Here is a 25,489-nt window from a genome sequence, read left to right as displayed (position 1 = left end):
TACCTCTGATAATTATCCTAGTTTAAAGCAAACTGCTTAGAAGTAGAATGTGCTGAGTGTATCATGAATCAAACAACTAGCTTTCCTATTTGATAAGAAAATGAGGGGCTGGAGAGGTGACTCAGTGGTTAAGGGCAACAGCTGTTCTTTCAGGGAGGGGCTGGGTTTGATGCCCAGCACCCACACTTGTGTGTCACAGCAGGCCGTAGCTCTAGTCCCAGCAGATCTGGTGCCCTCTTCTGGCTTCCATGGGCACTGCATGCATATGGTACACATATACATACAAGCAAAATTTACCCATATATAAAACAAAAATAAAGGAAGGGGAAGTTTTTGTGTACTTTATTTTGTTTTTAATCAAAGACAGGCATGGTAGCGTATATTTGCAATCCTGATACTCAAGAGTCTGAGACAAGAAGATCATAGCTTGAGACTGGCCCAAGTTACATAGCAAGTTTTAGACGGCACCTCACTCTGAAACCCTGTTTCAAACACACACACACACACACACACACGTGCACGCGCGCGAGAGAGAGAGTTCAGTTCTTCTTATAAATAATAAAAAAAAATGAAGCAATGCTGATTTTCAAATAAATGGCAAAAGATACAATTTAAGTACCAGTTTTAATTATCACATATGTCAGCATGACAATGGCTTTAATTGTAAGATTTATTTAAAATGATTGGCCGCTCTGTACGGGTGTGTTGATTTCTTTTGAAAGCTTGAAGAAATGAGGGGTTTGTTGCTTCTAGGATTTACAGGAACTTGAACTGTCATCCAGGCATTGCAGAGTGTCAGTTGCTGGTGGTGAAAGAATGCCATTTGTATTGAGCGTTACGTGACTTCAGTTGCTCTGGTATATTGTTCCGGTAAACTGGTTCATTGTTTTGATTCCCAGTATTGGGTGTTTTCCTTTGTTTGCTTTTACCTTTCAGATGCTGATCTGCACATTGCAATTAGTGAGGAGAAACACAGAGCCCCTACTTTCCCAGAGAGGGTAGTAAGTCCATTTTCAATTATTTTCTAAGTTGACATACAAAGTTTGGGAATATTTGTACATATGCATGTTTCTATTTTGTTCTAATTCATCCTTTCTCTTCTCCACTGCTGGGTCCTTTTCATATTCTGCAATATGTCCAATATATTCCATTACCCTCTCATTTTCCTCTTGTTTTCTCCCTTCCCCTCTATTATCCTTGTTCTAGTTTTATTTATCTGTATGTATTTATTTTGGTTTTTTTTTTGAGACAGAGTTTCTCTGTGTAGCTTTAGAGCCTGTCCTGGAATTAGCTCTGTAGACCAGGCTGGCCTCGAACTCACAGAGATCCATCTGTCTCTGCCTCCCGAGTGCTGAGATTAAAAGTGTGCACAACCACCACCCAGCTGTTTTAGTTTTATGATCTGCACACACACACACACACACACACACACACACACACACACTAAATTTAGGCTGTGGCATTGGCTTTTCTGGGTCTCGCTTATTTGACTTAACATAGTGGTTTCCCGTTCCCATCTGTTTCCCCTGCAAGTGTCATGATTCTGGTTTTTTTTTCCAGCTAAATAAAATTCCATTGTTTATATGGATCCCACTTTTTATCTATTCACCTGTTGGTGGAAACCCATGCTTACTCCATTTCCTAGTAATTGTGAAAAGTGTAGCAATAAATGAACAACATCCATGGGTGTGAGTTGCCACTCTAGTTGGTAGCGGGAACCTGGGAAGTGGGGACCTTAAATTGAGGCAGACTAAAGTCTCATGCAACCAGCAAATGTACTCACAGCACCAGACAATTTATACTCTGAAGGGTATTCTGATAAACAAGGTCAAATAAGCAAAGGCCACATGAGTTTAAGCTTTGTAGAGTCACAGGGACAACTCCTGCTTGGAAATGTCTTTGAAGAACAAAAGTAAGATGTTGGGTAATCTGAAATAAACCCACTTCTACTTCTTACACCTGGAAGGGGCACAAAAGTACATCCCAAGAACAACCCCTGTTATAGGAAGCAGAGGTTACAAGACTTGCGCCTCATGTCCTTGGCGTTATCACCCAAGCTCTCAGAAATTTCCTCACACAGCTCCATTCATGGACCACGTTCCAACAGGTGTGCAATTAATCTCTGTGCTAAGTCAATAGTCTGAAAAAGGTTTTTCAAACAGGATATAGTTAACAAACCGACAGTTGTCAGGTTCAAGACTGGAAAATGTGGAGTTCATACAAACTTCTTAGCAGAGAGAGAGAAAAACTATGAGCTATCACTTATATCTATAGCTACTATTAAATAATGTGCTCAAACACAGAACCATTGTGCCATTTCATTATTTATTGACTACCATGTCTTTTCCTCACCTGTAAACCCATAAGTAGCCACCAAAATTGCATGTGAGACAAATCTTTATGATGACATCTCTCATAACAGACGGTGTCTCTTTTCTTACAAACATGGACAAAACTACCTTGTGAAAGTATCCTGGTGATGGAGTGGAAGTCTATGGAATACAGCATTAAACAACAAAAGTCATTCCCTCCGTTATTTTCCCCGACCATTTAATGCGACTTCACTGCCTCCAGATACATTCTTTGACAGACTTCATAGTTTTCCAGTCATTGTCATATGATAAAATTCTCCCCAATTACTGGGCATTAGAACAGCCTCCAAAGAAAAATGGGCATAGTGGCACATGCCTTTAATCCCAGTACTCAGGAACCAGAAGGAGGAGGATCTTTGTGAGTTCAAATCCAGCCTGGTCTGCATAGTGAGTTTCAGGATGGCTTAGAGCTACATAGTGAGACTCTGACTTGAAAAAAAAAATCAACAATAGAAAAGCATCCAGCATATGCCTCCATCTGTTGCTATAGCTACCATATTCCATATTCTAAGTTACAACTTCTTACCTTTACCTTGCTCTGGTCTGTATCAACCAGCAGCCTGCTTTGGAGTGGGGATCATGGAACCTCTGAGCCTTCTGACCCTTTCAGGGTTAAGCCAAGTAGCAAGGACAATGAAAAAGAAATATTTTTGCATAGCTATACTATTATGATTCGGTAGTGTGGGCAGCCGCATGAGTTTCCCAAAATTTATCTTATGAAAGAACTGTGTCAATCTTCTGCTGAGAGGGCAGATCGAAATGGAACTTTCTGACAGGAAAGATGTCTTGATACTCGGTCCTTACATTGCCATCCCCAAGTCTTATATTGGGGTATTCTATCTATTTTAGACAGAGTCTCTTCTAGATGGTTTCTTTTTTTAGTTCATTATTAATTAAATATTTTAAAAATGCCAATACAAATCCCACTCCCTCCCCTTCTCCCATTTCCTCTACACATCCTCCCACCCCACCTAAGACAGGCCAAGGCACCCTGCCCTGTGGAAAGTTCAAGGCCCCCACCACATCCAGGCCTAGCACGGAATCCATTCAAAGAGAACAGGACCCCCAAAAGCCAGTACATGCAGTAGAGACAAATCCCAATGCCACTGCCAGTGGCCCCTCAATCTGCCCCAGCCATACAACTGTCAGCCACATTCAGAGGGACTAGTCTGGACCTATGCTTGTTCCTTCCCTGTCCCACTAGAGTTGGTGAGCTCCCATTAGCTCAGGTAGACTGTTTCAGTGGATGAACCCTTTATGGTCTTGACCTCTTTGCTCATATTCTCATTCCTTCTACTCTTCAACTGGACCTTGGGAGCTCAGTCCAGTGCTCGCATGTGGGTCTCTGCCTCTGTTTCCATCTGTCATGGGATGACGGTTCTATAGTGACATTTAAGATAATCATCGACCTAACAACAGGGCAAGGCCAGTTCGGGCACCCTGTCTTCTATTGTTTAAGAGTCTTAGCTGGGGTCATTCCTGTGGATTCCTGGGAATTTTTCTAGAGTCAGGTTTCTTGCTAGCCCCATAATGGCTCCCTCAATCAAGATATCTCTTTCCAGGTCTAGTAAGGTGAACATCCAAACAGCCTAGGCTCTCACAAAGCCAGTATGTGCAGTAGGATCAAAACCCAGTGCCATTGTTCTTGACTTCTCAGCAGTCCTCATTGTCTGCTGTGTTCAGCCTTGGACTTCCCACAGGGCAGGGAACCCAGTCTGCTCTTCAGGCTGATGAGAGAGGGGGTGTTGATTGACGGAGGGGGAGGGATATGGGAGGCGGTGGCGGGGAAGAGACAGAAATCTTTAATTAATAAATAAATAATTTTTTTTAAAAAAAGATATCTCTTTCCTTGCTCTCATATCTGCCCTTCCTCCAACTTGACTATCCCATTCCCTCAAGTTCTCCTCAACTCTCCCCTTTTCCCCTCCTTTTCCGCTTCTGCCCTTCCTTCTAACCCCTGCCCCCATTCTTCCAATTTTGTCAGGGTGGAGCCTTTCTATAGGAAAACAAACAAAATTAGACAGCCCTGGATCATTAAAATATATGCCCCCCCTCTTCTGTTGATAGCCACAGCCCTCCACTTTAGGATTCCCGTGCAGGTGGCAGCCTCGTTACATGCTAGGAGGTGTTTCATGTGGCCTCTGGGTTCCCTGGGACATCATCTTAAATAGGCCTTTCAGCTTTATGGCATAGTTTAAGTTCTGATTATTTTTCTCCTTCTGAGAAAAAAAACCTATACCGTTTTCCTGAACCAATACAACTGACAAAAATAACTCATTTTTTTTTAAAATTCAGTTGGTAGCATTGCCCAATTTCATGTCCAGACAGAACTTCAAAATGTAACATTATTTGTTTTAAAAAAAGATATTTGCGGACATAATTTATACTTAAAGGTCAGGATGAGATCGTGCAGGGCGAGAGTGGGCCATAAGGCTGAAGACTGGTGCTTTTGTAAGAAGAGGGGACACGGCCGGGCGATGGTGGCACACGCCTTTAATCCCAGCACTCGGGAGGCAGAGGCAGGTGGATCTCTGTGAGTTCGAGTCCAGCCTGGTCTACAGAGCTAGTTCCAGGACAGGCTCCAAAGCTACAGAGAAACCCTGTCTCGAAAAACCAAAAAAAGAAGAAGAAGAAGAAGAAGAAGAAGAAGAAGAAGAAGAGGGGACACAAGGAGATAGACACATAGACGAGATGGCAGTATAAAGACCTATGTAGATGCTGGAGTTATAATACCACAAGACAAGGAACATTCGTTACCACCAAAACCTCGGGCAGCAAAGCTCTGCCTCTCCTAGAACCTTTGGAGAGAGTATGGCCAGGGTGGAACTTTAAATTGGGACTTCTGACCTCTAGAACTGCAAAAGAAGAATTCTATAACCTTAGCCCCAGCAAACATGTGGCAGTGTGTTATAGTAGTTCTAGGAACTAGGTAGGGCTGTTTGGGCTTTTACTTTGTATTCAGAAACATTGCTGTTTGGGCTTGGGTACTTCCTGCAGGCCTGCTGCTTGAAACTCCCAAGTCTTTGGCTGGAGCAGAAGCTAAGTAATAGAGCAAATTAGGAACTAGAAACCATCAAATCTTACCGCTTGCAAGGGAGTTTTATGGAAAATGTGTGGAAAATCAACAAACAACTCAATGGCCCAAGGGTTCCAAGTCCTTTCATATATTGTATTCATTCTTTTGACGATTCCCTACATATGTCAACATGTTTTGATTAGATCTACCCTTTACTCCCTCCTGGACCCCCAACGGCACATCCTCTCCACAATTTCATGTTCTTTTCTTATTTTTTTAATAACACACACAGCTCAATTTGTGCAGCCCATATACTCGTGAGTGTGGGAGTCATGCACTGGAGTGTGCTCCACCTACCAGGGACACACTCCTGAGGAAAACTGACTCTCTGTCTTTCAGTAGCCATCAGCTGCCAACAGCTCCTCTGCTAGGGGTGAGGCCTGTGAGCCCCTCCTCCATGCAGGAATATTAACCAACTTGGCTTGGGCAGGTCCTCTGTAGGTAGCCCCAGCTGCTGTAGGGTTCCCAAGTGCAGCAGCCATATCATGTCTGGAAGACATGGCTTGGCAGTGGTCCTCCCCAGCCCCTCGGGTTCTTACAGTCTCTCTGCACTCTTCAATCTTCATGGAGTCCAAGGCTGGTTTTAAGTATAAGCTGCTAAAATTAACCAAAGATCAGAGTATCATGAAAGGAATAGGAATATCCTTCTCTACCTCCCTCTCTCCCTCTCCTCCCTCTCCCCTGCCTGTGTGTGTGTGTGTGTGTGTGTGTGTGTGTGTGTGTATGTTTGACCACAGTACTAAGTAGAGAGTTTATTTCTGAATTGTGTGTGGGGGTGGGGGGAAAACAGCCCTTCGGTGATTCCACTCAGATTACATTTGAGGAATTTTATAATGTGTTTATCTTTGGAGAGAATCCATCTTTGAATTTATCAGCAATGGGATCCTTCATAACAAGGGGTTCTAGGATAGTAAATCTTCAACTCCAGGTAAATGATATCCCTGAAACAAAGAAGAGGAAAATACAATGCAAGAAAAAGAAATCAAATTTAGAATTCATACACACAAAATGGATTTTTAATGACATATAATGTACACTAAGCACACAAATATGCTCAGCTTGTAAATTTCCAGAATCTGAACCAATCTGCATAAAACACATTCAGATTAAGAAAGAGAAAATCAGGCCGGGCGGTGGTGGCGCACGCCTTTAATCCCAGAACTCCGGAGGCAGAGGCAGGCGGATCTCTGTGAGTTCGAGACCAGCCTGGTCTACAAGAGCTAGTTCCAGGACAGGCTCCAAAACCACAGAGAAACCCTGTCTCGAAAAACCAAAAAAAAAAAAAGAAAAAGAAAGAGAAAATCAGGAAATGCCAGGAGTACTCAGGTTTCATTTCAGTTAGTGCATCAGCCAAGAGAAATCACTAGCCAGATATTCAACCTCATTGATCGCTCACTTGATTTACACACACACACACACACACACACACACACACACACACACAGAGAGAGAGAGAGAGAGAGAGAGAGAGAGATTGCACAGTCATTTACCTGTCTTTTTTTGGTTCAGTTTATGGAAGTCTTAATTTGTAAATAGTGGTTACATTTTATTATCATTGCTTATAGAACTCTATCATGTGATTATACTACTGAACTATTTTCTTATTGCTGTTCCAACAGATTACCACCAATTCAGTGATTTAAGGCAATATGGTTTATTGAGTTATTGCCTCATAGTTCTGAAACTCAAAAGCCTAAAATAGGTCTAGTCAGTTATTTCTTCTGGAGGCTTTATTGGGGGGGGGTCCTTGCCTAGCTTCTGAAGGCCACCATTTTCAATGGTTTCCTTCCTTCATCTTGGGTGCCCGAGGGGCAGCAGCTTCTCTGTGCTTTACCCCTGCTCGCATGCTCACATGCTCTAGCTAATCCCTGACACGTCTGATTATAGCAGGCTCATCTCTGTCTCCCAGAATAATCTCCCCATCTCCAGCACCTTGACTCAGTCATAATCAGCAGTCCCTTTTGCCACGGAAAATAGTCACAGATTCTGTGAGTCGGGACATGACCATCTGGGGAACTAGTTCTCAGCCTACTGCAGCAACAATATATTTTCTATTTTATCAACTTGATAAGTATTTTGGCAGTTTCTGATTTCATCAAATTCTGACGAGTCTACTGTGATCATTATTTTGCCCATCTGTGGTTTTCACTGCTGGGTATAGGGCATATAATTGCTGGGCTATTGGCTAAAGACACCCAGCCTTATAAATGAGTTTCCAACCAGCGAAAGCATGAGTTAATGGTTGTTTTGCATCCTTGTCGGTGCTTAGCATTGTCTCCATCCCTCTCCTCTTTCTTTTCTTCCATCCTTCCTCTTTTGTGTAGGAACTGATATATTTTGTTCATGGATCTGCACCTCCTTTTGATCTAATAAAATTTCTTGTCCTCCAAAGCTGAAGATTCCTCGGGTGGTTCCTGTTCTCAAAATGGATACGTCATCCTCAAGTGCCACTCCGCCTCAAAATGACAGCCACTCAAAGAAAAGTTATGGCTCCCAGCCAACCATCAACATACGCTATATTCCAAGGGAAGACTGCCCTGACTGGTGGCAAGTAAGAAAACTGAAAAGGTAAAGCTAAACCTTTACGTTGACTGCTCAGAGTATAGAATAGACATTGCCTCATATTCTAGGACCATAGCCTCAAAGCTGGCAGCACAGGGCTTAGCTTTACTAGGGTGGTCTATCTTCAAAAATATTCAGTACTTTAGCTGGAAGAGTGGAAGCTGAGGTCTGGAGAGATGGCTCAGGGGTTAAGGGCACTGGCTGCTCTTCCAGAGGTCCTGAGTTCTTAGCAACCACATGGTGGCTCACAACCATCTATGGTGGGTTCAGATGCCTTCTTCTGGCATAATGTTATACATCTGATAGAGTTCTATAAATAAATAAATCTTAAAAATAGGGGGGAAGCAAGCAGCCCCTCTGGAGAGGAAAGTATAGATTTCAATTTTCCTATCTAATGCTCCTTGTCATTTTAGTCCTTGATGATCAGTTTTGAATCCCTGGTTATTCTGCTGCCACTGATGTAATAAGCCAATCAAATTGAATTAATAAATCTAGGTTTAATGAACAGAGTAAAGAACTCATGAATGGCCCTCAGGAGGACGAGAGAGGTATCTTGTGACAAATATGTTGACCAGGTCTTACATAGTCTCTAGGTATGGTCTTGAGCAGCCCCAAGGAGGGGCAGGCTTTTTCAGTGGTGGAGTTTGAGGAGGGCAGCTCCAGGGGAGGGGCCACTGCTTGGTGTATTGAGGGTGGGGTTTGGGCAGCTCTCAGAGTGCTGAGGGCAGGGCCTGGAATGGGGCTCCAAGCTGGAAATTCTAAACATCCCAGACTTTTTGGGTATATAAGGATGCTGGTAGGGCTTCTACCTAAATGCTTCCCCTTCTTGCTCCTACTTTCCCCCAAATAACTAGACAATGCTCGTATGGTTTAAGTAAAAGTGGTGCTGTTTTCCAAGGGGCGTAGTGTCAGAAACAAGTACCTGAGTGGCAGCAGTAAGCAGTGGGCTATGAGACCACAGCGGGCCACAAAGGCAGCAGGGAACCAGGCAGGGAGCCACGTGGTGAGTGAGAGACCTCAGTGGGACAGCCAATCCCACTAGGAACTGCAGCCCCAGAGGGTGAGAGACAGATGGATAGACATTCCATGTGAAGAGAATGGGTATTTATTTAGTGGGTTAAGGAGGGGTAAGGGAAAATGGAAGAAGGGAAGATGGGGGAAGAGCGGGGGGCGGAGGGGAAGAAGTCACTGCAACAGCTACCTCATTGGGATACAGACAGAAAGGGAGGGGTAAGCCACAGGCAGGAAGGAAGATCTGTCTGCCTCTGTGGTGGATAGGGAAGGAAATAGGCGGGGCTTGTCTCTTAAAGGGAAAGGACAGATCATTGTATTCCCATCTCTTTTTTATAATAAAAAGGTGGGAAGTTAGGCACAACAGGTTAAAGGAATTGGGGCTGCGGATTCTCAAGACTGCTCCCTGATTATTTGTGGGCATTGTCTTGGGGCAGAACCTGAGAAAGCTGGGTGCTGGTCACATCCTGGTGTAGCTGGTCTCTTTGCTCCTGTCCAGTGTTTGTGGTATGGAAATGTCTGGTGTCTCTTACACCTGTTTAAGGTAGTGGCAGAACAGAGGACAAAGTTAAGTTTAGAAAAAAAATAGGACCAGGGAATTGAGGGGGGTGTATCTGACCTGTTTAAGGTAGATCCTTTAATTCAGCTCCCTGGAACTCACAGGAATTCTTTGGGTTTATGAAAACATAAGTTTTAAACAGTAGCATTTTATATCAGAATGAAAATATTTTTAAGACTATGAAAGACAGCATGAAAGAGAAATTTGATAGCTTGTATTTGTATTCATACCTTTATAACTTGTAGGTACACACCTTAATAACTTGTATTTGTGTTTTATTGAAATTTGTTTGGTGAGGTTGTCCTTTTAAACTGAAAAACCTCTCAGTTGTCAAACTGCATCAGAGATCTTTGAAAAGGATAAAATTATACTTGAGGAGTTATTGATTAAAAAAACGACAGAGAACTTACTTGTTTGGCACCTAGAGCTACTCCTCAGGGTCCTCCATGGTCAGTGAAGGTCATATTTGCCTTTTGCTCTTTAGCGCAGGGCTTGCCAGACTCCAGAAGATTCTTTGGGCTAAAGAATCTGTAGGAAGGGGGCTGGAGAAATGGCTCAGAGGTTAAGAGCATTGCCTGCTCTTCCAAAGGTCCTGAGTTCAATTCCCAGCAACCACATGGGGACTCACAGTCATCTGTGATGGAGTCTGGTGCCCTCTGCTGGCCTGCAGGCATACAGGCAGACAGGATATTGTATACATAATAAATAAATAAAAATATTAAAAAAAAAGAATCTGTAGGAAGACAAGACTATCTTGACCTGAGCAACTAGGCTGTCGATTCCAGAGATCCTGTCCACTGTCTGGTGATCTTCAGTTTCGATGAAAGGCAGTTTTTCCCAGTGGTCAGAGCTTGGCATTTGAAGTGAATTGCAGATGGACATTGTTGTGTGCCCATTTGTCTTCTGTCTTCTTTGGAAGAAATAGAGTGCTGCTGCTAGGAGCCAACCTGTCTCTTTTTGTTATAAAAAGTCTTTTAATAATTGAATATTTAAATGCCATATTTCCCAGATTTCTGAGTTGAGGGCTGTTTACTGGGTATAGATGAGTTGTAACTCCAGTATAGAATCTGCCCAGAGAGCTATGTGTGAGCTTGACTGTACTGGCTCTCGACTTAACAGATAAAGCAGGGTTGGATTAAGAGATTTAAAAATACATATCAATTTAAAACATGAGACTTATTGCTTTGTAGTCTGGAATGAGATACAATGAACAGACAATTATAACATATAACTGTAAACATAGGTGTATTTAAGTTACATGTATTTACACACATACACACAGAGTGAAAAGGAATTGGGCAAAGTAGATGCTCTTGGTGGGCCCTACCAAAGGCATGCCACTGCAAAAAACACATGTAACAGAGTCAACACCAGGCAACCAGGCAGGGAATACCTCAGTAAAGATAATGGGACTTGGCCACCTGACCTCAGTCAAGATGGCGGTAAGGTCACCCGACTTCAGTCAAAGTGGCGGTAAGGTCACCTATGTAACAGAGTTAACACTGGGGAACCAGGCAGGGAATATCTCAGTAAAGATGGTAGAACTTGGTCACCTGACCTGGCTCTCAGTTAAGATGGCAGTGAAGTCACCTGACCTCAGTCAAAATGGCAGCAGCTACATGTTGTATGAAGAGAGACCTAGAGGTGTGATTCACTCTGTTGCTGAGCTGCCATGCTACAAGCTGCAGCAGGGAATAAAAGACTGGAATTGAAAACAGCTGCCTCATGGATCTGACCAATCTTTTTGGCAGCAGTAGTGATGGCAGAGACAGTGTGAGGAAAAGTGGAGCTGTTGAGACACTGGCAGAATGAGGGTTTATACCATAGCTGAAAGCATGAAAACCTGTGAAAACAGTGAACAAACACAGCAGGGCCTATAGAGGGACATCTCCTCTCTATAGGCAGGGTGGTAAAGCCTGACTGACTCCAGTCCTGGCAACAAGGAAGCCAGAGAGGATGGAGGCTGCTCCAAATGGTCTCTCATAGTGGGAACAACTCATGAGAGGTCCAAAAAAAAAGAAAAAAAAGAAAAAGAAAAAGACAAAAAAGAAAAGAAAAAGAAAGAAGAAAGAAAAATCCGAGGGACCTGGGTCCCTGGGCCCCTAGCCGAATGTATCACACAGTGTGTGCAGGGCTAGCATGGGAGGACTGACCCTGGGTCATCTGGTCATGTTTTATAGCTATAGAATGCAGCAAAGGGCTCAACCATAACTGTGAAGGCTGTGGTTGGGGACTGGAAGGGGAAAACTCACCACTGAAGCTGCTGGTGTGCGTAGAGGTCAGCATTTAGGCAAATGGAACATGTGATTATTGTGGAAAAAAAATACACGGTTCTGGATCCTGACCCTGGGAGAGGGGCAGGAGAGCCTTCTGCATCTCAGGCAGCACCAATGTAATGGTTTAAGTTAAATGCTGCAGGTTCCCCAAGGGGTACAGTGGCAGAAATGCTGCAGGTCCCCAAGTGGCAGCAGTGGGCAGCAGGCCATGATACCATATCACAGGTCCCTAAGTGGTTGCAGGCAGCAGATCCTAAGACCATGCTGCAGGTTCCAGAGTGGTGGCAGGCAGCAGGCATGAGACCACGGCAAACCCCCAAGGCAGCCAGGTCCCAGGCAGGGAGTCCCTGAGTGGCCCCCAGGCCATGACGGCCAGCAGTTCCTAGACATGGATGATCTGCATGGTGGGTGAGAACTGAGATAGGTAGGCACACCATGCAGAGGAAGTAGGTATTTATTTAGTGGGTTATGGAGGGGTAAGGGAAAAAGGGAGAAGGGAGATGGGGGAAGAGCAGAGAGAGACAGAGAGAGAGAGACAGACACAGAGACAGAGACAGAGAGAGACAGAGAGAGAGTAAGAGAAAGAGAGATACACATACACACAGAGAGAGAGAGAGAGAGAGGAAGAGAGAGAGAGAGAGAGAGAGGTGGGAAGAGGAGAGGAGAGGAGCCACACAGCAGCTCCCTCTTTGGGAGAGAGACCCAAAGGGAGGAGTCAGACTGCAGGCAGGAAGGAAGATCTGGTAGTCTGGTAGACAGGGGAGGGAATGGATGGGGTTTGTCTCTCAAAGAGACAGGACAGACCATTACAAGTGCTAAACACAGAATCTGTAAAATGCCTCTCTTATACAAAAGAGTGAGTTTCAGGTGGGCTTACTTAGTCCTTTCAAGTTTTCAACCCAATGATGCTATCCAAACTCAGAACTGAAAGCACATTGAAGGCAATAATATATAAACTGATAAAAAGTGAATGTATCTTTGGGGTCTGTGCCACACTTGATACTCAATAAATGTTTAACTGAATGGCAATCGGATCATGCAGGAAGAGACAAGTGTTATCCCTTCTGTTGTAAACTGGTGGGAGAGGTAACTTGGCGGACTAAGGGGCCACACAGCAGGGGAGAGCCCACAAAAAGTAAGGGACAGACTCACCATGCAGGCAGAGCAGAGTTTACGTGGGAGTTTTATTAATATAAGAGAGTGGAGAGAGGGAAGAGTGGAAGAGCGAAAGATTAATACAAAAAAAAAAAAACCAGAGGGAAAAAAAAAGAAGCAAGGACCAGCCTGCCTCTTCAGAAGAGCAGCAGAAAAAGAGAGCAGAAATGGGCAGAGCTTGTCTTTTTTTTTTTTTTTTGGTTTTGTTTTTCGAGACAGGGTTTCTCCATGTAACAGTCCTAACTGTCTTGGAACTAGTTCTTGTAGACCAGGCTGGCCTTGAACTCACAGAGATACTCCTTCTTCTGCCTCCCAAGTGCTGGGCGGAACTTGTCTCTTAAAGGGACCTTTTGCACCCGCATACAGACAATGTAGTGAGGTAGCAGTCATAGGCCCCTGGGCTGACCAGGGCACTGCCAGGGTGCATCCTGCCAGGTGACAGGGGCCAGCATAATTTTTGGATCCTAATACCTTCCTTCTTTGCTGTCTCAGACTTCAGCCCCCACCACACTGTCCACTGTCATTCTGACAGATGTCAGCTTCCCTGCAGAGTGCTACTGATGTCTGTCTCTATGCAGAGAAAATGCAGAGCATCTCTCTGACTTGTCGTTTATCTTCTCTTGTGCTCATATTCCTTGACTCTTCTCACACTCATTATTTTTACTTAAAGCAAATGCCTCACTGTTCCAATGATGCAGCCACAGGGTCATGTGGAACCTGAAAGAATGTAAGTACTATTCCACTGGATTTAAATGTCTTTAAATATCATCACGGTCCTTTTCACTCTCGGATGCAACTAGTTTCCAAGTACAGTGTCCATAACTGATTACTGAGGAAAGGGCTGCATTTGTTTGACTACTGCCCAGTGCTCTTAGAGATCTGGACTAGCAAGATGCTCTGTGCCTGAGCATTTGAGTTCCATCAGGTCACCTTTGATGCTTCAAGTTCAATCCCAGGTCTCACATGGTAGAAGCAGAGAACTGGTTCCTTTAAGTTGTTGCAAGTTGGTCTCTCTCTCTCTCTCTCTCTCTCTCTCTCTCTCTCTCACACACACACACACACACACACACACACACACACACACACACAATAAAAGCTCAGGAAATGGCTAAATAGCTTTGCCTTTTTCAATGAGAGTTTCTTACAGAGAGGGAAGGCAAAAGGCTCTTTTGGGGGGCAATACTGGTTGAGCAGGTGGGGAGGAAGCATTTTAGGATTTGAGGGCATTTAGAATTCTTTAGACATTTCTTGAAACAAAGCCAGAGGACTGTTTCCTAGCCAAAGTACTTTGTCCCTGTGAACTGTAGTTTAGAAAAAGAGGTGGGTCATGAAGGCAAACAGGAAATGGGTTCTAAATTCCCAGACAAAGCAACCCTTGGATTTTAGGAGGAGATAGACCCTTCTTCATGCTCTTAACACCCAGAACGAATGAGATAAAATGATGGGTGGCAAAGGACTATGCAAATCTTGCTGCTCCATCTGTGTCCAGATGAATCACAAGTTCAAGACTTTCAGCTCTAATCAACAGAGGGGAAAATAACATGCTTAAACATACATAAAGGAGAGAGTGCTCATGCATGCGCAAGAAAAGCAGCGCAAGTCAAGCTGGGTGATCTCCTGATCCAGGTTTCCTTCTGTGTGGGGCCCTTAGATCATCATTAGCAGTTCTCCTTTGTTCTGAAAGGAGCAAAATGTCAAGGTCAAATAGTGAAGACCGATCTCAAACAAATCACGCTGTCACTTAACATTCGCTAATCGTACATTTATTAATGCACTGTCAACACAAAAGAAATCACAACTGTCACGGGGCAGAAGAATTTGGTTTGGAACCATATATGAGTGCCCATGGCCCAGGGACACAAATTGAAGTCACTCCAAATTCAATGTTCTAATGACAGCAATTTCATTTGTTTTGTTCAAATGTTGTTCATTTGTTTGTTTTGCTATTTTGTTGTTTCTTTGAGACAGAGTTTCTCTGTGTAACAGCCATGGCTGTTCTGGAACTTGCTCTGTAGACCAGGCTGGCCTCAAACTCACAGAGATCCACCTGCCTCTGTCTCCCAAGAGCTGGGATTAAGCCTTTATCAACACTAACCTGACTCGTGAGGTTCTTTTTAGAAACAGAACAAAGAACATCAAAAAGCAGAAAGCTTTTCAAATGCATAGGTGGAAACATCAGAGATAGGGGAAATATAATAAAGGGGGGGTGCTATGTTACAGGCCTCAGATATTACTGTTAATCCCACCAGTAGAGAATAAAACCACTACCACAGTTGAAAGCCAAATTTGAAGCAAACTTTAACTAAATACTGGTCAGGTTGATGGACTCTCTGGCCAGGTCCATCTCTCAGTTCCCAGAAAATGGCCACGGTAGAGGCTTAAAAAGGCAGCCCCACAAGGGGCCCATCAGTTCCAATCAGAGGCGAGCATATATCCAGACATATGTCCTGCCTACTCACTTCCTCCCCCCCCCTTCCATCTACATCCAATCAGGAGCAAGCATACATTCTTATATATTTCCTGCCCACATACCTCCCTCTTATGTGTGATCAAGCACATCCATTGCAGGTGTATGTGGGTCAAAGAAAGTTGCTTAAGGGAGAGAAAACATAAATAGCCCCCAACATTTAACTTTGGTTCTCACATTACCTAATGACAATTTAGTTCTAGGGGTCATGGAAGCTAGTGGTTATTAGGTCTCAAAGAAATCCATGAACAAATGGCTGAGGTGCCTATTAACATATCAAAGCAGACAGCAGCTGCTGCCTAGTCTCCCAGCATTACTCAGTACCTGTGGCTCCTCCCAACACTTCTCACCCTGGTCCCCATCCCAGATCTCTCCCTTCCAAGGAGAAGCTTCTACTTCCCTTCCCTTCATCCAGCTTCTCTTTCTTACATAATGCAGCCAGTTGTCATTTTTGGGTACACCTCTTTTGGCTGGCCATTCATCTCTTGCTCTTCTTCCCCCTCTCTCCTCTCATGGTCTGGTCTAGTCTGCCAGCCATGTTCAGCCCAGACTCTTCCCTCTGCCTGATTTCTCCCTTATAACTACAATGAAAATCTTCTCCAGACTTCAGGAATAGTCATGTCCTCCTCATTTTATTACAGTTTTTCAGTGATCTGTTAAGTAAATACATTGCAAAAGGTTTGCCTGTCAGTCTCAAGGATGTTTGGTCATACACACCTGAGGCAGCTAAATCAAAATTAGGTTCTGAGCCTGCAGCATCCCAATCTCTCCACAATTACCAATGTTCTGATCTGTTAACGAGCCTTTGCAGCAGGGTCAGTAGAAGAGCTGGCTGCTTTCCAGGAACTTCCCCATTCACCATAGTAACCAACTCTCTTTGTCTGCAGTGAGGAAGATGCTGCCAGCAGTCACCACGAGGAAAGAAATATTGTATATCACAACACCTCAAAGATGTCCTGGTAAATCCCATATAGATACTACTTTATCCTCAAATTTTACTTCTGTTTACAGGAAAACTAACCAAATTTAAAATAAGTATGCAATGAGGCTTTATATACAAAGTAAATATAATCAAAAAAAATGTCCATGTAGTTTGCCTCTAAATTTGTAGGTGGGTCTCATTGAGGGTTTGTTGGTTCCAGTTACCCTCACACTGATTGTTCCTACTGATCACTCATTATGTACTCTGGTATTATGGTACACTGGCTAAGGCATCTCTAACAAGAGAAAAGGCAATGCCGAATAAATGATTCTTCCCTAAGAATAGCTCCATGCACATCGCTAACATTTAAAAATATTATTCCGTTTTCTTTTTTCTTTTTATGGGTACGAGTGTTTTGGCTGCATGTAAGTGCATCATATATGTGTAGTGTCTACAAAGGTCAGACGAGGACATTGGATCCCTGAGAATTGGAGTTATAAATAGCTGTGAGCTACCATGTGGGTGCTGGGAACTGAACCAAAGCCTCTGTAAGAGTAGGAAGTGCTCTTCATCACTGAGCCATCTCTCCAGGTATAGCACCAACTTTTTCAAACTTTATACTGTAGACATTTTTGAAGGATTCTTCATGTGTTTCATAATGTTTCTCTTCTGAAAGAATCTACATAACCTGAGTTCCTAGACACCACTTTTGTGAAAGAGCCATTCTCTTACTGCACTAGGCATAGACTCAGTTTGTGAATGACTTGCCTTTTCATTTTGCTGATAGGTTTCCCAAGTGCAGAGAGGACACTTAGCAGAAACTTCATTTTGTATATGTGGATAAAATAGTAAGAGTTTTGCCATGGCTGTACCAGGAGCTTGGATTGTTTCTTGGTTGACTTGTCTGTTTGACATTCATGTTGTTTCTGGACTCTTCTTAAGGGGATTCCCTGAGTCAAGTTCATCTGAAGAGGAGGAAAATCTGGATGATTATGAGTGAGTGTTCAAAGTCTTATACGTTCTTCTAAAAGTAGGATTAGACGTTTTTGCTTGATGCCTGTACAGCATTGACAGATTGCTCAGAATTTCGCAGCAGGCTGTATTGACATGGGTAAATTCATGTGAGGCTCTGAGCCATTTTTCTAAACAGCAAGTGGCAATGAACTTGGCTATCAATTATCAATAAAAAGATATTTCCCCTAGTGTGGACCATCTAAATCTGCTGCATATATATTCATTGGCTTTATCACATGCTCAGTGTTTTCATTCCATAGATAAAGAATACAATGTTTCTGCTCATTCGTTACCTGGTGGAGCCCTCTAATCCAGGGACTGTGGAGGCACTTGTATGATGCACTGATGGCACACAGCAGCACACTGAACTACTCAGCATGCAGCATTTCTGTTTACAGAGTCCTGTTCATGGAGTGGCCTTATTATTTCACATCCAAGTTGAGATTCCTGACAGACAGACACATTCCAATAGACGTATGGCGTAAATTGATCTGGGAAAATAAGAATAAATGGTCACCCTAATTGTGTCCTTCGGTAGGCCTAAGGGCCATTAATGTTCTTTCCAAAATTCAGGGTTTCCTGTCATTCTATAAATGTTGACATTATTGCCTCCTAGACTTAAAGATTAGTGTTAAAGAAAGATGAGAATAATATAGCATATTGTATTTTGCACACACTCAATATTAAAAGGACTTTAGTTAAGTTTTAGAATTCATATGGACTCTCAGATTCTGCATGCTTATGTTCTCTTTTGAGTGAAAGCAATTATTAGTTACATGTAAAGTGAGAAATTTTACAACAGGCCTGTATGTTTCCTCCAATCTACTCTAGTTCAAGCATGCCTGTCACGTTAGGGAAGGTGTGATATGTCCTCCATTCCTTCGTGTTACTATTTCGTTCCCACATTCCAGCCTTCTCTTAGTAGTTCATTTTAGCTATGAACTCGATGGCAACCAAGAGTCAACCGGGAAGAGAGAACATCAATTGAAGAATTGCCTCTATCGGAGTGGCCTGTGGGCATATCTGTGGGGCATTTTCTTGATTGATGATTGACAAGTGGGAGGGTCCATCCCAGCCCAGTGCCACCCCTTTCTTGGCTCTGAATGCTGCAAGAAAGCAGAAAGCCATGGAAAGCAAGCCAGTAAGCAGTGTTTCTCTGTGATTTCTGCTTCGATTCCTGTCTCCAAGAAGAGAGCAAATATTGAAAGTGTCAAGCTGTAGTCTTTAGCACTCATGTAAATTGAAGCTCTACCAGATTTTCTCTACTGTTAAAATGATCTTAGATATTTACACATTGTGGAAATTATCATTAAAACCCCATCTTCTGCAAAAAAAAACCAAACAAACAAACAAACAAACAAAAAAAAAACAACCAAAGCCCTCTGAAAAGGAACTCAAGAGTTACAGGACTATAGGACCCCACATCTTACTTGACACCCCCTGATTCCTATCCCGACAGGGCCACTGTCACTGGATCATTTGTCTTGCAGTCATAATTCCATGAGCAATTCTACTTCGTTCACATAAAGATGGAAGCTCTGGGATTCAGACAAAAAATCATGCTAGGGCGGGAGCTGGACCCCTGCTCTTTTCACGTAGAATACTAAATTTTTAAAAATAAGCAGAACTGAGGTTCAGCAAAATAATGGCCCAGGTAACAAGTCTATTGGTGTGAAGCGTTAGGAAGATGTCTGTCCTGGATTGTTTTCCGTTGTTGTGACGATGAAACACTGACCGAAAGCAATTTAAGGGAGGAAAGGATTTATCTGACTTATGCCTATAGGTAACATTCTGTCACTGCACAAATCAGGGCAGGAACTCCAGCGGGGATTTGAAGGCAAGACTGCTTGCTACATGACCCCCAACCAGGGAACGTACAGCCAAGAAAGCAAAGCAGAAAAGAAGAAAAAATTCTGCTTGGTGGCAGGCTTACAGGGTCATGCTTAGCTAACATTCTTATATGGCCCAGTACCACATGACGAGGAAATGGTGCCACTCAGTGGGCTCAACTTTCCTATATCAGTTAACAAGTAGGACAATCCCCACATGTGTGTTCATAGGAAGCCTGGTCTGAGCCATCATTCAACTGAGACTCCCTTCGCAGGTGACTCTAGGCTATGCTAAGGCTGCCTAGGACAATGTAGTATATATGCCTTCTTGCCTTTCATGTCCAAGTCCGTATATCTATACCTGATCCTTTCATCAATCCACCTGTAGGTATATAGCCCAGAGAAGGACTTTTAAAACTCTTTTGCTCACAAGTCCTTTTTTTTTTACCAGAAAAAGTTTTATGACCCTCCCCCCAAGTATATAGACTTATAAAATAAGTATAGAAACCAAACTTTTACTGTAATAAATCACAAAGAATTTTGTTTAAAACCATTCTTTGATATACCTATAACTTGGCCATTTATTATAGATGAAAGAAAATTTGCTTGCTTATATTACAAAACGAAGGACACCTTGGTTGAATATCAGATAGTGAAGAAAGAGCATCGTCAATGTTTTACTGAGATATTTAAAAAATATTTTTATATTATATTTCTATGGATGTTTTACCTACATGCATATGCACCACTTACCTGCCTACCGCCTAAGAAAGTGGAAAGTCTGCTCTAATGCTAAGCCAAAATTCATTGAATATTTTTTCAAATGAAACTCCAGTAAACAGGTCAAACGGCAACTGTTAGGTGGAAACATTTTAATAATAAACAATGCAAAGTTATACCAGTTTTGCTAGAGAGATGGCTGAGCACTTAAGAGCACTGGCTGCTCTTCCAGAGGTCCGGAGTTTAATTTCCAGAACCCACGTGGTGGCTCAGAGCCATCTGTAATAGGATAATATGCCGTCTTCTGGCCTGCAGGTATACACATGCAAAGCATTGTACATAAAATACAAATAAATAAAAACTTTCAGAAGGTATGCCAATTTAATACTTACGTGCTGAGAAGATTGAATCTTTGTTTCAAAGGTTGAATCTTTGTTTTCAGTAGTTAAACCATTATGTTTCCATGAGAGCAGGAAACTTTGCACAGATAGCTCAAATGCTGTGGTCCATAAAGCACAGGGCCTTGCCTCTGAGCCACACTGTTTCAGACAGCGTTTAATGGCGGTGTGTGTGATGAGGTGCCCACTGCAATGTGTGCGTATTAGGTGTTCAGAACAAGGATGCAGTGAAGGCGTGGCATGCAACACAGGGGAGCACTGCCAGAAATACCCGATTCTTTGCACGTTTAGTTTTAAATGAATTTGTACTTGCTACTCTTTCAGGAACCTTTTACCATCACCATTTTTGGTGACCCCCTCACATTCAGTTATCCAATCGTATGTGGGCGTCCCAATCCCTGTTTTAAGGATCTGGGTTCTATATCACATTTTCTCAATGACCTTCTGATTAGCTGTTCTTACACTGAAATGTGAGTTAAAAGAAAACTATCATGAATACCTCAAGTGTTAATTATGTATAAGGGTAGAGTTGAAAAGGGCTGCTCAAGATCAGCCCTGTGATCGCTAATCTTGGTTGCCAATTTGATACACCTGGGAAGAGAGAACCTCATCTGAGAAATTGCCCTCTGGCTAGCATTTTCTTTTCCATCTTTCCTTCTTTCCTTCCTTCCTTCCTTTTTTCCTTCCTTCCTTCCTTCCTTTAGTTTTTCAAGACAAGGTTTCTCTGTATAACAGTCCTGGATGTCCTGGAACTCCCTTTGTAGACCAGATTGGCCATGAACTCACTGAGATCCACCTGCCTCTTCCTCACAAGTACTGGGATTAAAGGCTTGTGCCACCGCCACCTGGCATAGCTGTCATTTTCTCAATTGCTATTAAGAAGGAGAGTCAGTACACTGTGGACTGTACCATCTCTAGGCAAGTGGGTCTAAGTCATATAAAAAAGTTAGCTGATTACTTGGTACTCAGGAGGCAGAGGCAAGACCATCCTGGTCTACAAAGTGAGTTCCAGGACAGCCAGGGCTACACAGAGAAACCCGGTCTCAGAAAACCACAAAAAAAGTTAGCTGAGCAAGGCAGCAGAAGCCAGCCGGTAAGCGGTGCTCCTCCACTGGCTTTTGCTCCAAGGATCTTCCTTCAGTGATGGACTGTAACCTGAAAACTGAAACAAACCATTTTCCCATTTTCTCCCCAACTTCCTTTTGGTCATTGTGCTTCTCACGACAAAACAGGATAGCCTAATTTTACAGATGGAAAAGTCTATGGTCAAAAGTGCTAAGAGGCTTGTTTAAAATCAACTATACATGAGGCAGTTTTTTCTAGAACTCAGACCTCCAAACTGGCTGGTCTAAGAATCTCTCCACTTCATTGAACTCTTCAGCTGCTATTATTTCCTGCTTCCATGAATACAGATACCATATAAAATACCAGTTCCCATTCACTGGGAAGATTGCTTTTCCCTCACGAGCCTTCATGTCTGCCTTCACTCTTCTGCGCTTCTTCCATCTTCAGGGGTTACCCTCTAACCAGCTCCTCCAGGTTTCCCAAACCCATGTGCCATTTTACCTCATCCCCTACTTATTCCCGTATGTGATACTTTAGCTCAAGCGAGAGAGCCACACACAGAGTTAACCTCACACAAGACAATTTTTTTTTATTGAGTTTCACATAGAAAATAAGACATGATGTTCTTGGCTCATTAATTACAAGAGCAAAGTTTATTTATTTTTTTAAAGAAAAAGAACTCTACTTGGCTTTCCCACATATCTTTGCCTCTTGTCTGGACATCATCTTAGATGTTTATCTCTTCCTGCTCTGAAGAAAAATATTTTAAAGCATTTGCTTTGAAAATAGTTGATATAAAATGTGCTTCTATTGGGTTATTAAAATAAGATGATGGTGTTCAAAGACAAGAGTGCTTATCACTGGCCACCCTGACTTTCCCATTGGATCATCATTGATCTAATTAATCTCTGGTCCTCCATTCAAAATAGTGGAATGTAGGCTAACTAGAAGTCACCTAGGAGGCTTCTAGTAGCCTATTCACAATTTAATATAGTGCAGGCCTCATCCCAGAAGTAGACTGCGCAATGGAGACTAAGAAGCTGGGTTTTGAAAATATCCTCAGGTTATGCTCGCTGCCCAATAGTTAGGTTTGAATATCTATGATATAGGCTGATGCCTCACTGTGCAGACTCAAAAGTTGAGGGACAGTTGTATAATTGAAAAATTATCAATTCTCAAATTCAGAATTCTTTTGCAGCTGGTTTGCTGGGAATATCTCCAGGTCACAATCTGAGCAATTACTGAGACAAAAGGTAAATTGTTCTTCTTTTTCCTCAGTGTGTGTGTGTGTGTGTGTGTGTGTGTGTGTGTGTGCATTCCTACCAATAGGCTACACCTTCAACCCAAGAATATCTGTCTCTGACTGGGCCCGGGGTGAATGCATTTTTCTGAAAAACATTATAGTTAGTGTTGCAACTCATCATGGCATTGATTGTCCACCCTTTGCGTTACGAGGGTCTCCTGTCACCTTACCTATGGCTGTATAATAAACTACCTCAAGTTGTAGGTGGCACTCTAGTCGCTGAGTGGCTTACTGTCCTTCTGCCATGTACTCAATAACCTTTTCTTTAAAAATAAACCACTGCAACACTTAGTGGCTTCAAACAAGATTCCGGATTTCTCGCAGTTGTGCACGGCAGCTGAGCCAGTTCCATGTCTTGCTGATGGATGGCTGAGGGTGGGTAGTTGAGAATGCCAACCAGAGTGCCACAGTCCTTCCCTTCACAGCCTCTCCAGTCTCTGTTTGTATTCTCTTCACAGAATAGAAAACCTTCCAAAAGGATAAACTCAGCCATGAAGTACTTAGGGACTCTCTGCTTTGGCAGCATTGGCTACTGTCCCATTGGCTATAGCAAGTCACGTGATCCATTCCAAAGTCAAGGTGGGAGGAGATTATCACAGAGTCACAAATAGGAGAGATGATTTCACTTTTCAGGACTGCAGGTGGAACCCATATGCTAGCATATGCTAGGCATGCTGTCTTTGTTCCTTACTATTGCTGTAAAGGGAGACCATGACCAAGGCAACTAAACAAGAGAAAGAAGAAGTTTATTAGGGTCTTGCTTACAGTTCCTGAGGGTTAATCCATGACCATCTTGGTGGAGAACATGGCAGCAGGCAGGCAGGCATGATACTGGAACAATAGCCGAGAGCTTACATGTTAAGACAATGACCATGAGACCGAGAGCCAACTCGAATGATGTGGACTTTTAAAACCTCACCCCCACCACCCCAAGTGACACAGCTCCCCCAACAAGACCATATTTCCTAATGCTTCCCAAACAGTCCATCACCTCGAAACCAAGCATTCAAATATTTGAGCCAATGGGGAGCAATCTCATTCAAAATAACACACATGCCCTCTACTACTGAGCTATACACCCTAAGTCCAAAAAAATGACTTAATGTGGATTGTTGATGTGATTATTTTCCTCAGCTGGTCTTTACTGCTCATTAGCACCTAAACCCGAGCATAGCAGATGTGATATGGAATTAATTTACTTGATTTTATTGCTAATTGGTAGGAACGTGCCCATAGGAAATTCTTTTCATCTATGAAATTGATACTTTGGTAGAGTTCAGCCTAATAAAATACTAAATACACAAATTACATTCTGAGACGTTCTTAACAGAATGTGATAGATTACTTGGCAAATTGTTATATCCATGGTTTATTGTGCTTCTTATGAACTTGGCCCTAGTTAAAATTGGAACAAACCTTGCAAAAGACAAAGGGTAGAACTTTAGCAAAGCATCTATTCTTCGTTGCTAATTTTCTCAAACATTTCCAGAATATGATTATAGTGGCGTGTGTGTGTGTGTTCACAAATTTTATTTCTCAAACAGGAAAATGTTAAGCTTCCATAAGTATGAAATAAAACAAAACTTTTAGAGAGTTGCCAATTATCTAGAGAAGAAGCGTTCACACAGGATGGATCTGTAAAGACAATGACTTGGACCCAGGCGGTGGTGGCACATGCCTTTAATCCCAGCACTCAGAAGGCATAGGCAGGAGGATCTCTGTGAGTATGAGACCAGCCTGGTCTATAGAGCTAGTTCCGGGACAGCCAGGACTACACAGAGAAAAGCCCTGTCTAAAAAAAAAAAAAAGAAAAGAAAAGAAAAGAAAAAGATACGGACTTGGGTGAGGATAAAATTCTACGCTCCAGCACTTTGCTTAGCAAAGGTGGGGTCCTGAGTTCCATCCCATGTCCCAAAAAAGAAAGAGGAAGGGAGGGAAAGAGGAAAAGGAGGAAAGAATTGATTGAGAAAAGGAAGAAAGCTAAGCTGAGGGACAGCCCGTCTGTGTCAACTCTTGGGTAACCTGTTCCTTTGGTGGCATTTAAAGTGGATGGAAAGTATTTTTTTCCTTACTGCCTACATAAAAATCACTTTCAAAAATAACAAAAATGACTTGTCCTTTTCAGGGAAAAGAAGGAGCCTTTATGGTGAGAAATTCCAGCCAGGCGGGAATGTACACCGTGTCCTTATTTAGTAAGGCTGTGAAGTAAGTACAATGTAGGTTTATGTCTTTTAGCATCCTTGTGACTGTTGTTTGAAAACGGTGACCACTTAGTCATATTTTGAGATATGACACCACTCTTGAACTTCAGAATTTGGGATCAAAGTATTTGCATTGAATCTAGCCATTAGCTATTGCCTTTTTCCCCTCTAATTGCAAACAGCCGTGCTCTGAGTGACCCTCTCCTGTCCACTCCAGACGATGTGAACTCAACACACCTCCGTACACATTAATTGAAACAGCAGCCTGAGATCCTTGTCCCAAGAAGAGCACTTCTAAATAAAAAAAAACAAACTTGGCTGCTGAGCTGAGACGCTCGCCCCAGTGCCCCGTTCTCAGTAAGCCTTTTCTGTGGGTTGAATCCTATGCTTTGCCGCCTTCTCCGAGTAGCTTCCCTCTCACTGTGGCCCTTTGCGGGTGAGAGTTCTAGGTCAAAGTCAGCTGCCTTGGCATTTCAGGCCTTTATGATGTTGAGCGATTTTCTTCCCTGCTTTGGGCCTGAACTTCCTCATGTGGAAGGGATTCGTCATAGTGATTTTT

At 42.9% G+C, this 25,489-nt stretch overlaps 1 protein-coding gene across 1 annotated transcript in view; it reads left to right on the top strand.

Annotated features, from left to right (window-relative positions):
• Bmx (BMX non-receptor tyrosine kinase) overlaps window positions 1–25,489 on the top strand; it is a 66,446-nt gene that overhangs the window by 19,540 nt on the left and 21,417 nt on the right. The window contains exons 6-12 of the mRNA XM_041639977.1: window positions 937–1,001; window positions 7,841–8,016; window positions 13,682–13,738; window positions 16,366–16,437; window positions 17,343–17,396; window positions 22,625–22,679; window positions 24,855–24,934. Of these exons, the coding sequence (XP_041495911.1) occupies window positions 937–1,001; window positions 7,841–8,016; window positions 13,682–13,738; window positions 16,366–16,437; window positions 17,343–17,396; window positions 22,625–22,679; window positions 24,855–24,934 (559 nt within the window). The remainder of the gene's footprint in view (window positions 1–936; window positions 1,002–7,840; window positions 8,017–13,681; window positions 13,739–16,365; window positions 16,438–17,342; window positions 17,397–22,624; window positions 22,680–24,854; window positions 24,935–25,489) is intronic.

Source organism: Microtus oregoni, unplaced genomic scaffold, assembly GCF_018167655.1.
Source record: "Microtus oregoni isolate MIOR12 unplaced genomic scaffold, Mior012 000061F_ref0000440, whole genome shotgun sequence".
NCBI classification, from domain to species: Eukaryota; Metazoa; Chordata; class Mammalia; order Rodentia; family Cricetidae; genus Microtus; species Microtus oregoni.
Note: the sequence above shows the minus strand (reverse complement) of the source record. Positions and strands in the feature narration are given on the sequence as shown.